Consider the following 16,544-nt stretch of genomic DNA (forward strand, 5'->3'; position numbering starts at 1 on the left):
CTTGTTAAAAGGTGTATCTACTTTAGAGACTATTAGACTATAAGAAATAGGAGCAGAATTAGGCCATTCAGCCCATCAAGTCTGCTTCACCATTCCATCATGGCTGATTTATTATTCCTCTCAACCCCATTCTGCTGCCTTCTCGCCGTATGCTTTGAATTCCTGCTTAATCAAGGAGCTATCAACCCTGCATCAAATATATCCAATGACTCGGTCTGCACAACTGTCTTGGCAATGAATTCTACAGATTCACCATCCTCTGGCTAAGGAAATTTTTCCTCATCTCCATTCTGAATGGACGTCTCTCAATTCTGAGGCTGTGCACTCTGGTCCTAGACTACCCCACTATAGGAAACATACTCTCCACGTCCACTTTAATCATACTTTTCAATATTCAATAGGTTTCAATGAATCATCATCTTTCTTCTAAACTCCAGTAAGTAGAGGCCCAGAGCCTTCAAATACTCCTCATATGTTAACCCTTTGTTACTGGATCATTCTTGTGTACCTCCTCTAGACCCTCTCTAATGCTGGCACAGCTTTTCCTAGATAAGGGGCCCAGAAAAGCTTACAATACTCTTGTGTGCGGTCTGACCAATGCCTTATAGAGCCTCAGCATAACATCCTTGCTTTTGCTTTCTAGTCCACTCAAAGTGAATTCTAACATTGCATTTGTTTTTCTTACCACCGACTCAACCTGCAAGTTAAGCTTTAGGGAATGTTGCAGAGGGACTCCAAAGTACCTCTGCATCTCTTAATTTTAAATTTTTTCCTATTTAGGAAATAAGCCACTCCTTCATTCCTTCTGCCAAAGTGCATGACCACGCACTTCCCTACATTATATTCCATTTGCCATTTCTTTGCACGTTCCCTTAATCTGTCTCAGTCCTTCTGCAGACTCCCTGCTTCCTCAACACTACTTGCCCCTCCACCTTTCTTCATATCTTCCACAGCCTTGATAACAAAGTCATCAGTTCGAGACTGCTCCCAACACTGACCGCTGCATCCAACCAGAAAAGGACCCTTTATTCCCACACTTTGCTTCCTGACATTTAGCCTGTCTTCTATCCATGCTAGTACCTTTCTTGTAATACCGGTTATTTTGTTAAGCAGCCACAAATGCAGCACCTGGTCAACGGCCTTCTGAAAATTGAAATAAACAACATGCACCCAGACAAGGAAATGGCATTTGCTGAGGACCTATTTTACCAGTAGGCAAATTAGAGTGGATCCAAGTTGCTTCTCAGACAGGGGTTGATATGTTTAATCACCCAACTCTCAAAACAATTTATTGCAGTAGATGTAAGTATTACTGGATGATAGTCATTGAGGCAGGTTACTGCTTTCTTCTTAGGCAGTGGTGTAAATGTGCTTGAAGCAGGTGCTTCAGGATTGAATCATCTCATAGGCATTCTACAAATTCTCTCTCTCGGGAATCAACCAGATTTTCCCAACCTACTTGCATATTGAAATCCCTCATGATTATCACAACATTGCCCTTTTGACATGCCTTTTCTATCTTCTGTTGTAGTTTGTAGCCCACATCCTGGCTGCTCTTCAGAGGCCGGCATATAACTCCCATTAGCATCTTTTTACCCTTGCAGTTTCTTAACTCTACCCGCAAGGATTTTACATCTTCCAATCCTATATCAACCTTTTCCAAGGATTTTGTTTAATTTTTTTAACCAAGAGATGCCACCCCCAGCCCCTCTGCCCACCTGCCTGTTCTCTCGATGCAATATGTATCTGGATGATAAGCTCCCAACTATGAGCTTCTTTCAGCCATGACTCAAGAGATGCCCACGTCATCATACCTGCCAGTCTCTAACTGCACCACTAGATCATTTACCTTATTCTATTAACTGTGCACATTCAAATGTACCACCTTCAGTCCTGTATTCATCACCCTTTTGGATGTTGGCCCTATGTTACACTTTAACTCATCCCACTGATTGCAATTTTGCTTTATCATCTGCCTGTCCTTTCTCAGAGTATCATTACACATTGAATCTAGTTGTGCACCAATTGCCTCATCATCTGTCTTATCGCTCCGGTTCCCATACCCCTGCCAAATAAACTTAAACCCTCTCCAACAGCTGTAGCAAACCTGCCTGCAGGGGTATCTGTCCCCCTCAGCCTCAGGTATAACCTGTCCTTTTTATAAAGATCATACCTTCCCCAGAAATCTGAAATCTGGCCCCCTACACCAATTCTTCAGACACACATTCACCTGCCAAGACATCCTATTCTTATCTTCACTGGCGCGTGACACAGGCAGAAATCCAGAGATTACTACCCTGGAGCTCCTGCTTTCCAGCTTTCTGTCCATCTCCCTATATTCTCTCTTCAGGACCTCATCCCTTTTCCTACCTATGCCATTGGTACTAATATTTATAATGACTTCCGGCTGTTCACCCTCCCCCTTTAGAATGCCATAGACCCAATCCAAGACAACCCTGGCACCTGGGAGGCCAGATACCATCTGGATGTGTTTGTCCGTTTCTTGTGAATGCTGTTTACATAATGCTATGTGCCTGTGGTGCTGCTGTAAATAAGTTTTCCATTGCACATTTTGATATGACAACAATCTTGACTTGGTTTATTGACTTTGACTGATCTGTCTTAACTTATTTCTACATGGTCCTTTGTCCTACACCTCACCAACTGCCCTGATCTGCTTTGAACACTGTAAACTCTCCACCCTCTCCCCCAGTTCTGAGGGTTAATGACCTAAAACTTCGACTGGCTTTTCTTTTCATAGGAACTTCCACAGTGAGTTCCTCCAGCATTTTCTGTTTTTATTACGTTCACCATAAACCATTTGGGCCAAAGATCTCCATTCCATTTTGTAAATTTTTTGATGTAAATCAAAGAGTTTAGCAAGTTAACCTGGTTGGAAATCATGTATCTATAACAGATGTAGTTATTGCATTGTCAGAATGCCAATTTACTTACTGTAGTCGCATAAACCGAGATGCATTGAAACACCTTTTGTATGCCATCCATTCAGATAATTTCAAAACACAGGTATGTGTGTACCATGGTTCACTTTATGCGAGCAAGGTGTACACATATGCTATTCCAAGATTACCATTGATTTCACTGGATAAAAATGCTTCCAGAGGCTGTTATTTGTTGACATTCTTCTTTTATTTAAATGTGAGGCTTTAATTTGTTCCATTAAGTTTTAATTGGTTCCTCTGTAATGATTTTCTCTATTGTCACCCTACAGGAAGGGGAAGATGCCGTACAGTTTGCCAATCGAGTAAAAGCAGCCATAGCACAGCAAGGAGGCCTTGTGGATCTTGCCTGGTATTTAAACCTAATTGTATGGAGGGTGATTTAAAAAAAAAGAATAAGTCATTTTATAATGTTCAGATTTTCTTTTAATCTACCCAATTGAATAATAGAGGAGAAGGGCAGCAAATCCCTTTAGTCATTGGCTGGACCTTGTTGCTGGACTAGCAAATGGCTTTTGCAAATCTTCTCTAGTGTGGGTGGCTGATGGGACAATTGAGGTTAATTGATGGGCAGTATGAGAGAGAAAAATGCAAAAGGAAGTTAAACCAAGGCAGTGCATACACTATGAATTATAGGGTCCCAGAAAATGTTGTAGAGCAGAGAGACCTATGGGCACAAGCACGGCATAGACAGGGTAGAAGCAGTCCATGGCATGCTGCCTTTATCAACTGGGCATTAAGTGCAAGAGTTGGGATGCCGTGTTACAGCTGTACAAGATGTTGATGTGACTGCGCCTGGAATAATGTGTACGGTCCTGGTTCCTATACTAAAGCAAGGATGTGATTAATCTTAAGATGCAAAAGAGATTTGTAACAGTGTTGCTGGGACTGGAGGCCTGGGGTTATAAGGAGTTACTGGATAGACTGGACTGTTTTTCTTGGAGCAAAAGAGGCTGAGGGGTAACTTGATAGAGATTTATAAATTACAAGGGGCATAGATAATGCAAATAGTTGCAATCTTTTACCCAATGCAAAGAAGCCTAAGACTAGTAGGAATAGGCTGAAGGTGAGAGCAGAATGATTTAAAGGGGACCTGAGGGATAAGCTTTTCATAAAGAGGGAGGAGGGTGCATGGAGCAAGCTGCTATAAGGAGTGGTAGAGGCAGGTGCAATTACAGCATTTAAAAGAAATTAGAACAGATTCATGGATGGGAAGTGGGATGTGGACCAGACAGAGGCAAAATGGATTTGCTTGGTAGATACCTTGGTCAGCAATGACAAGTTGGGATGAAAGGTCTGTTTCTATGGCAGGAAGAAAGATTGAAGATGGGGAATTCAATATTGAGCATGGAAAGTTGCAAGAGGTCCTGAAGGAAAATGGAGCTTTGCTCCTCAAGCTTGTGTTGTGTCTTCTTGTAACTGTGCCAGAAGTTACAAACAGAAATTCACACTGTGATAGTGAATCGAAGTGACATGCTACTGGAACTATTCATTCTTTTGCACTGAATATAGGTTACCTGTAAAGCAATTACCCAATCTACAGAACATTTGGTTTCTGTAATGTAGAGGAGTCAACACTGAATGCAATACTCTCAGATTGGATGAACTGCACATGAATTGTTTTTTCACCTTGTAGCACTATTTGAGTTTTAGGATTGTGGAAGGAAGAAGTGAACGATTGGGTGCAGCAGTTCCTGTAGTTGCATGGAAAAATGTCATGAGATGGGGAGAGATAGCTGGAAATGAATTAGTGCTCCAGGGAGTAATGATCCCTGAAAGGGGAGGGGACTATGTCTGGTACTGAATGTTTTTGAAACTGACAAAGGATGGCCATTGAAAGTTGAGGCAGGTGGCATGGAAGGTAAGGACTCAGGAGGAAACTCTGTTCTTGTCCTGTCCAGGAGGAGGGAATAAAGGCAGGTGTGAAAAGTGGTCAAAGGCTCAGTCTATTAAATTTGTTCTTTTGTCTAGGGATGGAGCCCTGAAAAGAGCAAAAGTTAAAGCCAGTTTTAAAGAGCAGCAACAGGAATACTACAGCAAGACACTCGTTTGGGAAAAAAAACAATGAAGAGAAATGAGATGCTTGTCCGGACATCCCTTCTCAGGGTCATAGTTTACATCTTCATGTCACTTGGGTTGATTGAATGTCTTCATACTATTTTTGTAATATGAGCAAATTTATACACAAAATCCCAAATAGAAGCGTATCTATAAACGTTAAAGATTCAACTGGGTTTGAGTGACAACTTATGAAAAGCGCAGCTGGACGATCAATATCAATGCATCTTGTCCTTTAAAGCAGTGCGCAGGGGTTTAATAACTGCAATTTGATGGCAAATCTTGGTGCGGATATTCATCCTTGTGTTTCCAAAGTCGGCGTGCTAAGCCGTGACATTACACTACTGCCAGCTCCTTTATCACCTCCAAGTAGTGAGCAGCAAAAGAAGCTGGAGACCAAGACTCTGCAACTTTACCTGTTCCTGTGCAGGCCTTGGCTTTTTGATCAGAAGCTAAGTTTCTAAGAAGCTAATACCATTTGGTGAAAAAGAAGACAAAATGAAAAGGATCAAAAACAATTCTTATTCTAGTTCATATATTAAGTGGCTTTCTTGTTAACCTCTAGATTGTGTTCACCTCTGTTTGTTGAGGTGATTGATCTTACATGAGAGGAAAGTCTGGAACTGCTGGAATAGGAATTGGCGTCAAGTAAATGGTATCTGCAGCTTATGGATGTTCTTTGACTTAGCAGCATTAGGTGGTAAAGGTGTGTGTTTTAGCTTTGAAGAATATTTTGACTGCCACAGATATTTTCAAAAGAAACTCATTTTTAAATTAAAATAACCTGATAACTGCAGGTTTGTTGAAAGCTGGATAGACTTTTTATTTGGCTAACACAAGTTTTAGAACGTTCCCAAAGAGAGTTTAAAACCCTCAAAAAATCTGCTACTTGATACTCAATTAAGACTTTTGTTTCAGACCAAGCTGATTGTAATCTGCAAATAAGTTAATAAATCGAAAACACACCACAGTATGTGAGTTAATGCCCAATTATTTTCAAGGCAGGAAAAAGATATGGAGTTTGAAGAAATATTTCCAGTGATGTTTAAACTAAATCTTTGTAGAATTATTTTGTTATCCTTCATTCTGGCTGTCAGTGTCTAATATGTTAGGAAGTTCCTGTGCCAATTTCAGGGACTGCCAAAGATAACAAAAAGCAAAGGATGCTTTTTCAATGGTCAGTGCAATTAATTATTTCTACCATGGTGTCAAGTAGCACATTTGTGCATTATTTTATCATAAATTGGGGCAATCCCTGCTTTGTAATTGCAAGTTTGTATCTATTAATACCTTACAATGTGAAACTGGCAAAACCAATTTATTTCACACCACACGGTATCAACATGATATCTCATAAACCTGAAACTGTTTAATATACTTTCTTTTTGTTCTGAAACAAAAATACAGGTAACTGCCTCAGCTGATGAAACACATTTTTGTATTCACATCTTTCCAACTTATTTAATTTCAATATGGATATAAATGTGTCAATTTTTTTCCTGCTCGAGGGTTGGCAAAAGATGTTTTTCCTTACAAGGATATAACAAGTTGCAAATTGCCAGCCATTGAATTCTGAAATAAGCTGTGAATAATTGTTAGAAACAGTATTTCTTAAAAATTGCCTTTACTGATTCTTTAACATGTAATCAGATTGAATGTCAGATAGGAAAGACTTAATTCTAACTAAATTGCAGTTTAATGTAAAAAAAAATCCTCAGCAGGATACACAAGAAATTAAGATCACAGACTTTACAGTTTGTTAATTGTGGTATCAAATGCCCTTATTTGAGGTCCTTTGTTGGCAATGTTATGAAGAGATAAAGGATGGTCAAGAAGTGCAGATAGTTTATTGAGTTCTCAGGCATATGGCTGGGCAAGCTTATTGGTTTCCAATGCACAGTTAATTTGGAATTGGTTAATGGATATTTTGGAAATTAATGGCAAGACACCAGTTTTTGTGGTACAAAAGGCTTTTACGGGTTTATGTTAGATTCTTTTTATAATTTACATTGTGCTGTTAGTATTTTGTGTTTCAAAATTATCACTGAAGTCCAAAAATTGATAACCAGAGAGAAAGGTAATATTTGGCTAAGCCACCCTAATATTTGGCATATCTATCTGAACCAGATTCTGGAATGTCAGATTTAAGACAAAGTGGATGCAGGTGGACCTGAAATGGTGTCTCCTGAGCTTCAAAAGTCTGCCTCAAAGTGATCCTCCCAGGGAAGATAAAACAAGCAATTCCATTTGGGCTGGATAAGATGATGAGTATTCTGGAAAACTGCCAATACAGGCATTAAGTAGGATATGATTTGCCTTTTGTGTATATTCAGCAGTGGAAGCCAGGGAAATGGCTTGTGGTTTTAGTGTCTTGTGCCATGTTGACACCAATGGAACCAAATATTTGGGAGGTAGTAAAATTCACTCACTGCGCCTATGCACACACTTGCCATTTGTGACCCTCATTTCTGCTCAAAAGGTTTCATTGAACAAACTGAGAGTGATACACTGAATAGGCTGAGAAGCTAATTCCATTAATTACAGAGTAGGATTTTCAGTGTAAATTTGTAAGTCATTATGTTGCTTTTGAAAGTAATAACTGCTTTTATTTTACTGACCATTTTATTTTCTCCAATAGCTTTATACTGGGTGTGTGCTGTTTAAGTGCTGCTGTATATGATTAATAAACAATTGTTCATAACTTTGACTTGCTTTGTTATTGCCACAAGTTTAATTTTATCCACTAGGTAAAGTATGCATTCCAAGGACATTGAGGCGATGTTAATATTACCTAAAACTGGCCAAGGACAGCAGCTGGAATTTAACATGGACTGGTGTGACCAGGGCATGACCTACAGAATAAAAGGAGAGTGTTACAGAGCAGAGAAATCTAGGGATAGAAGTACTTGGCTCCACAAAAGTAATGACTCAGATAGACAGTGGTGAAGAAGGTGCTTGCCCTCAATGGCCAGGGCATAGAGTTCAAGAGGGATGTCATGCTACAACTGTGAGTCCTTAGTGAGACTGCACCTCAAGTATTGTGTGCAATTCTGATCACCTCTTGTAGGATGGATGTCATTGATGCACCATCAATAACTCTCTGAGACGTGAGGCGAGATATTGGCTTTTATTGACTGGAAGAAAGAACAAGCAGTAATTGACCACCATACTACATCCTGGAGACTGAGGGCAGGGCTCAGGCCTCAATCGCCTTTATACAGGGGTCTGTGGGAGGAGCCACGGTCAGTGGGAGGGGCCACAGGAGCAGTCAGCGGGGGGGGGGGGGGGGGCGTGTCCAGACAGGTATATGTAGTTCACCACAGTCATTAAGCTGGAAAGGATGCAGAAAAGATTCATAAAGAGGTTACCCGGACTGGATGATTTCAGGTATACAGAGTCACTGGATAGGTGAGGGCTCTTTTCCCTGGAGTGTAGGAGGCTAAGGGGTGAACTTATAGAGGTATATAATATAATGAGGAGCTTAGATAAGACGAATGGTTATAGTTTTGTTTTCTCCCCAGGATAGGGGAGTTTAAAACTAAAGGGCATAAGTGTAAGGAGAGAAGGGAAAGATTTAAATTGGATCTGAGGTGACTAGGGTTTTTTTTTCTTTTTTTTTCTCTTCTTTTCGGTCCCTTGCTTTCAGCTCCCTTTTTTTTTGGTAGTAGGCATTATTATCCTCTGTTGCTAAGTGTATTCACAGTCTGGGAGTTTGACTGTCCGGACTTATACTCTTTATACTGTGTGGTGGTTGGTCTGGAGTTGTTGTTGTTTTTTTCTTGTGTTGTGGGGCTTGGGGAGGACACTAAGCTCACTTGTCTTTAATTTAGGTGCTTTTTTGTTAAATTCTCTTCCTTTGTAGCATATTGTTATTGTATGCTTAATCTTGCACTGTATTAATGCTCCTCATTGGGATTTGGGGTTTTTATTTTTGTAAAATGTTTTGAAAAACTAATAAAAAAATTAAAAAAAAATTGGATCTGATGGACACATATTTCACACATGAGGCAAATCTGAATATGGAACGAGCTTCCAGAGGAAGTGCTAGGAGCGAAATAATTACAACTTTTAAAAGATGTGTGGATATAGTCCAAATGCTGGCAAATGAGACAAGCTCATGATGACGTCACAATGGCACTGGTGATCCACGGTGACATTTTGTGGGCTGCGGAAGATACTTCTAAATATACTTTTAAATATACATCTTTCAAATTACTCTCACTGCAATCTGCAGCATGTAATTTCTCTATAAGCAAAGTACTTTTAAATCAACTTAATGATCTACAGATTTCACATTCGTGTGAAAGGCTTGGGGGACCAGGCAGGTACTGCACCTTTAAGTGGACGAAGGTTCATCGCCATGGCAGGAAGTGGGGGCGGCCCTTACTCCAAACCAGGCTGAAATGCAGAGGGATGAGGCCACTCTCCACACAGAATCTTGTTAACAAATGTGCAGTTGCTGGAGAACAAAATTGAGGACCTGATGGCAAGATTGCTGTATCAGGAGGAACTGGGCGACTGTTGTATTCTATGACTGAGCAAGACTTTGCTGTCTCCTAGCATGCCAGATGCAGTGGTCAAACTGGAAGGCTTCTCGATTTTTTTGTATGGACTGAGCTGCTGATTTGGAACAGGCAAAAGGTGAAGGTGCGTGTTTCATGATGAACTCTCAGTGGTGGTTTGTTGAATTTGTGTTTCCCCAACCTTGAACACTTAACGGTCAAATGTCATCCATTCTATTTACCAGGGGAGTGATCCTCCATAAGCCTGACCGCAGTTTATGTACTGCCAATGGCCGACTATAATCGAGCACTTCACAAGATCACAAGACAAAGGAGCAGAAGTAGGCCATTCAGCCCATCAAGTCTGCTCTGCCACTCCACCATGAGCTAAACTATTCTCCCATCTTGAGATTCTGCATGATGCCATCTCCCAACAAGAAACAGTCCATCCTGACACATTTCAAATACAAGTCAGTGACTTCAATCAGGCTAGTTTGAAGAAAAGGCAATCATGAGGAAATCTGCAGATGCTGGAAATTCAAGCAACACACACAAAATGCTGGTGGAACACTATAGGCCAGGCAGCATCTATAGGGAGAAGCGCTGTTGATGTTTTGGGGCGAGACCCTTTGTCCTAACGAAGGGTCTCGGCCCGAAACGTCGACAGCGCTTCTCCCTATAGATGCTGCCTGGCCTGCTGCGTTCCACCAGCATTTTGTGTGTGTTGTTTGAAGAGAACCCTGGCCAATTACCATCAGCATATAACTTGCAGCACCTGAGGTCCTAATATACTAGACAACTGTTATATAGAGATAAAGAATGCCTACCGTTTCATGCCCAGATCGCATTTCGGTAAATCGGATCACTTGCCTGTACGCTTACCTCCATATGGGCAGAGGCTAAAGAGCAGAACTCCAGATCAGGACAACAAAGAGGTGGTCATGGGAGGCAGAGAAGCAGCTATGGGATTGCTTTGAGTCAGTGGACTAGGCTGTGTTAAAACACTTATCTAGGGATCTGAATGAATACAGCATGGTTAATATGGACTTTATAAAACCAGCTGTAGACAAGCGTGTCTCTACTAAAGCATTCAGAATATTCCCCAATCAGAAGCCCTGGATGAACCATGAGATCTGCAATCTTCTGAGAGCCAGGTCAGAGGCATTCAAGTCTGCTGACTAAGAAAGTTACTCGAGATCCAAGAATGATGTCTGAAAAGCCATCTCATGGGTGAAGTGGCAATTCCAGACTAAACCTGAATCAATGAAGGATGGTTGACAGTTAGGGCAGGGCTTGAATACTATCACCTCTTATAAAGTTAATTCTAGTGACATAGGTGACAACGTGGCTTCACTTCCAGGTGAGCTCAATGCCACCTTTGCTCACTTTGACAATCAAAACATGGAGGAACCACCATGATCTCCCACAGCCTGCAATAATCCTATGGTTTCAGTCCCTGAGGCCGATGTTTGAGCAGCCTTCATGAGGGCGAACCCATGGAAAACATCTGGCTCAGATGGGCTACCTGTCCAAGTACAACAGACCTGTACTGATCAACTGGCTGGAGTGTTCTCAGATCTTTAACCTCTCACTTTGGCATCCTGAGATACCCACCTGCTTTAAGCAGTCTTCAATTATACCAGTGCCCAAGAAGAACATGGAGACCTATCATCCAGTAGCATTTACATCCACAGTGATGAAGTGTTTTGAGAGATTTGTGATGAAACACATCAAGATGAGTCCATGGTCAGATCAGCCATGATCTTATTGAATGGCAGAACAGGCTTGATGGGCCAGATGGCCTACTCCTGCTCCTATTTCTTATGTACTTATCAACTCCTGTCTAGGAAGTGACTTAGACCCATTCCAGTTTGCCTATCGCAACAACAGGTTCACATCAGATGCAATCTCATTGGCTCTTCATTCAACCCTGCAACATCTGGACAGCAAAGATACAAAAATCAGGATGATCTTTATCGACTACAGCTTAGCATTCAATACCGTCATCCCCTCAAAATGAATCAATAAGCTCCTAGATGTTGGCCTTAATACCTCTTTGTGCAATTGGTTCCTCAATTCCCTCACTTGCTGACCCCAGTCAGATTGGATTGGCAATAACATTTCCTCCACAATTTCCATCAGTACAGCTGCACCGCAGGCTGTGTGCTTAGCTCTCTGCTCTCCTTGCTTTACACTATGGCTAAGCGCAGCTCTAATTTTGCTGGCATAGGCTGGATCAAAGGTGGTAATGAATCAGCATATAAAAGGGAGTTTGAAAATCTGGCTGAGTGTTGCCAGAACAACAATCTCTTACTCAATGGCAACAAGACCAAGGACCTGGTTATTGACTTCTTGAAAAGGAAATCAGAGGTCCATGAGCAAGTCCTCATCAGAGTATCAGAGTTTAAGGGGGTCAGCAATTTCAAATTCATCAGTGCTATTATGCCAGAGGACTTATCCTGGGCCCAGAACATTAAGTTCAATTACAAAGAAAGCACAGCTCTACTTCCTCAGGAGTTTTTGGAGATTCAGTGTGACATCTGGAACTTCAACAAACTTTTATTGATGTGTAGTGGAGAGTATATTGACACGCTGCTTCACAGCCTGGTATGGAAACACCAATGCATTGAATGGAAAATCCTACAAAAAGTAATGGATACGGCCCAGTCCATTATGTCGAAGGCCTTCCCCAGCATTGAGCACATCTACATGAAATGTTGTTGCAGGAAAGCAGCATCCACCATCAGGGACCCCTGCCCCTTGTTCTATTCTCATTGCAGCCATCAGGAAGTAGGTACAGGAGTCTCAGAACTCGCACCACCAGGTTCAGGAACAATTGTTACCAGTCAACCATCAGGCTCTTAAACTAAAGGGGATAACTTCACTTGATCCATCATTAAAGTGTTCCTACAACCAATGGACTCACAGTCAAAGACTCTTGGTCTCGAGTCCTCAATATTTATTGCTTATTTAGTTATTATTATGATTACTTTCTTTTGTATTTCCACAGTTTGTTGTCTTTTGCACATTGCTTGGTGCGATCTTTCATTGATTTTGTTATAGTTTTATGGAATATGCCTGCAAGAAAATGAATCTCAGGGTTGTATATGTGACATATGCGTATGTACTTTGATAATACATTTATTTTGAACTTTGAACTCAAGCAGGCACTTTGCTGGGCATGATGAGTTGGGCTGTGAAGCCCATTTCTGCACTGTACAGATCTGTCTCTATCTGAGTGGAATCCTGAAAATCTTGGCGAGATCAACAGTTAGATCTAATTTTTGATGAGGATCTAAGTACAAGACTAAATTGCTGTAAAATAATAAGTAACGGTAATATAATGAAAATGTAGGTTTTAACCAAAACCAGAAAATGGGGGACCATAAGATGTAGGAGCAGAATTAGGCTATTCATCCCATTGAGTCTGTCCTGCCACTCCATCATGTCTGTTCCATTTCTCTCTCAATCCCATTCTCCTGCCCTCTCCCCATAACCCTTCACACCCTGACTAATCAAGAACATATCAACCTCCGCCTTAAATGCACCCAGTGACCTAGCCTCCACTGTCATCTGTGGCAACAAATTCCACAGATTCACCAACCTCTGGACAAAGAAATTTCTCCTCATCTCTGTTTCAAACAGATGTCCCTCAATTATGAGGCTATGTACTGTAGTCACAGACCACTCCCCACAATGAAACATCCTCTTCATATCCACTCTATCTAAACCTTTCAATATTTGATAGATTTCAATGCAATCCCCCTCATACTTCTACACTCCAGTGAATACAGACCCAGAGCCATCGAAAGCTCCTCATATGAACCTTTCATTCCTGGAATTATTCTTATGAACCTTCTCTGGACTCTCTCCAATGCAGCACATTTTTCTCAGATAAGGGGTCCAAAACTCCCCGCAATACTCCAAGTGCGATCTGACCAATGCCTTTTAAAGCCTCAGCATTACATCCTAGCCTTTGTCCACTCAAACTGCATGCTAAAATTGCATTGGCCCTCCTTACCACTGACTCAACCTGGAAATTAAGCTTTAGGGGATCCAGCATGAGGACTCCGAAGTCCCTCTGCATCACCGGTTTTTGAATTTTCTTCCCATTTAGAAAAATGTTCCGCTCCTTTATTCCCTCTGCCAAAGTGCATGACCATGCACTTCCCTACATTCTATTCCTCTGCCACTTCTTTGCCCATTCCCCTGTCTAAGTTACACACACAAAATGCTGGTGGAACACAGGCTAGGCAATCACTCCTTGCCTGCTCTCCATCTCCCTCTGGTGCTCCCCTCCCCCTTTCTTTCTCCCTAGGCCTCCTGTCCCATGATCTTCTCCTCGGTGATTGTAGGAGTTGCAGGAAGATTATAGCTGGGAGCTTAACATCCAAGTATACACATTGTATTGAAAGGACAGGAAGGTAGGCAGAAGGGGTGGTGTGGCTCTATTGGTGAAAAATGAAATCAAATCATTAGAAAGAAGTGACACTGGGTTGAAAGGTGTTGAATTATTGAGGGTTGAGCTAAGGAGCTGCAGGGGTAAAAAGACCCTTTCGCTTCTCGCTGCTGCCATCAGGTAGAAGGTCTGGGAATCTCAGGCACCACCAGGTTCAAGAACAGCTACTACCCCTCAACCATCAGACTCTTGAACAAAACAGGACAATTATACATATTTAAGGACTGATTAAAGGACTCTGCTATATTGTTATTTCATGCTCGTTATTTATTGCTACTTATTGATATCTGTACTTGCAGTTCATTTGCAGTTTATAGTTCCTGGTGTTTAAGTTTACAGTTACTGTTCTATAGATTTGCTAAGTATGCCCACAAAAAAAGAACCTCAGGGTTGTATTTGGTGACACGTTGTACTCTGATAATAAATTTTAATCTGAACTTTGAGCTTTGAACCTTGATGGGAGTTATATACAGGCTCCTTCCCCAAACAGCAGTAAGGATTTGGTCTACAAATTACAATGGGAAATCAAAAATTCATTGCAAAAGGGCAAGGTTACAATAGTCATGGGGTATTTGGATATGCCAGTAGATTGGGAAAATCTGGTTGGTGCTGTAAGCCAAGAAGGAGAACATCGAGAATGCGTAGGAGATGGCTTTTTAGAGCAGCTTGAGCCCACTAGGGGATCAGCTATTCTGGATTGGGTGTTGTGCAATGAACCATCATTGATTATAGTGTTTAAGGTAAAGGAACCCTTAGGGCAAAGAGATCATAATGTGATATAATTCACCCTGAAATTTGGGAAGGAGAAGCTATAGTCAGATGTATCAGTATTGCAGTTGAGTAAAGGGAATTACAAAGGCATGAGGGAGGAGCTGGCCCAAATTGACTGGAAAAGAACACTGGCAGGGACAATGGCAGAGCAGCAATGGCTGGAAGTTCTGGAAGCAATTCAGAGGGTGCAGGATATATACATCACAAAGAGAACGAAGGCAAGATGATATAACAGTGGCTAACAAGACAAGTCAAAGCAAATGTCACTCCACTCTTCAAGAAGGGAGAGAGCCAGAAGAAAAGAAATTATAGACCAGTTAGTCTAACTTCAGTGGTTGGGAAGATGTTGGAGTTGATTGTTAAGGATATGATTGTGCAGTGCTTGGTGGCACATGATAAAATAGGCTGTAGTCAGCATGGTTTCCTTAAAGGAAAATCATGCCTGATGAATCTGTTGTAATTCTTTGAAGAAACAGCAACAGGGTAGAAAAAAGGAGAATTGGTGAATATTGTGTACTTGGATTTTCAGAAGGCCTTTGACAAGGTACCACAAATGGGGTTGCTTAACAAGTTAAGAACCCATGGTATTACAGGAAAGATACAAGGAAGGATAAAGCAGTGGTTGATTGGCAGGAGGTAAAGAGAGAGAACAAATGAAGCCTTTTCTGGTTGGCAACCAGTGGTGTTCCACAAGGTTCTGTGTTGGGACCACTTCTTTTTACGTTATATGTTAATGATTCAGATGATGGAATTGTTGGCTTTGTTGCAAAGTTTGCAGATGATACTAAGATAGGTGGAAGGGCAGGTAGTTTTAAGGAAGTTGAAAGGCTACAGAAGGAATTGGACAGATTATGAGAATAGATAAAGAAGAGGCAGATGGAATATAATGTTGGGAAGTGTATGGTCATGTACTTTGCAAGAAGAAATAAAAGGGTAGACTATTTTCTTATTGGAGAGAAAATTCAAAAGGCTGAAGTGTAAAAGGACTTGAGAATCCTTGTGCAGGATTCCCTAAAGGTTAATATGTAGTTTGAGTCTGTGTGATGTTAGCATTCATTTCAAGAGGACTAGAATATAAAAGCAAGGATGAAATGTTGAGACATATATAGCACTGGTGAGGCCTCAATTACAGTATTGTGAGCAGTTTTGGGCCCCTTATCTAAGAAAGGATGTGCTGACATTGGAAAGGGTTCAAAGGAGGTTCACAAAGATGATTCCAGGATTGAAAGGCTTTGCAAATGAAGAGCGTTCGATAGCTCTGTGCCTGTACTCAGTGAAATTCAGAAGAATGAGGGGTGATCTCATTGAAACCTATCAAATGTTGAAAGGCCTTGATAGAGGGGATGTGGTGAGGCTGCTTTCTATGTAGGGCAGTCTAATACCAGAGGACACTACCTCAGAATAGAGGGACATCTTTTTAGAATGGAGATGAGGCGGTATTTCTTTAGCCAGACAATGGCGAATCTGTGGAATTCATTGCCACAGGTAGCTGTGGAAGCTAAGTTGCTGGGTATTTTTAAGGCAGAGGTTGATAGAATTTTGATCTGTCAGGGCAGAAAAGGATATAGGGAGAAGGCAGGAGATTGGGGCTGAGAGAGAAAATGAATCGGCCATGATGAAATGGTGGAGTAGACTTGATGGACCAAATGGCCTAATTCTGCTTCTACGTCTTATGGTCTTAAGTGGTTCTGACAGCTCTGGACAGCTTCGTTTGGATATGTTGACATCCCAAACAGTGCATGGTGAGCCTCATTGGACAATGAGGATCATAATGTTTGAGTACAGTGTCTGACG

At 41.3% G+C, this 16,544-nt stretch overlaps 1 protein-coding gene across 10 annotated transcripts in view; it reads left to right on the top strand.

Moving 5' to 3' along the window:
• gpat3 (glycerol-3-phosphate acyltransferase 3) overlaps positions 1-7,719 on the top strand; it is a 64,971-nt gene extending 57,252 nt beyond the window's left edge. For all 10 annotated transcript variants that reach the window (XM_073042587.1, XM_073042592.1, XM_073042589.1 and 7 more), the window contains exons 12-13: positions 3,233-3,312; positions 4,932-7,719. In XM_073042587.1, the coding sequence (XP_072898688.1) occupies positions 3,233-3,312; positions 4,932-5,028 (177 nt within the window). In that variant the 3' untranslated portion in view covers positions 5,029-7,719. The remainder of the gene's footprint in view (positions 1-3,232; positions 3,313-4,931) is intronic.
• Positions 7,720-16,544: the final 8,825 nt, after the last annotated feature.

The sequence above is a fragment of the Hemitrygon akajei genome, chromosome 4, assembly GCF_048418815.1.
Source record: "Hemitrygon akajei chromosome 4, sHemAka1.3, whole genome shotgun sequence".
Classification (NCBI taxonomy): Eukaryota; Metazoa; Chordata; class Chondrichthyes; order Myliobatiformes; family Dasyatidae; genus Hemitrygon; species Hemitrygon akajei.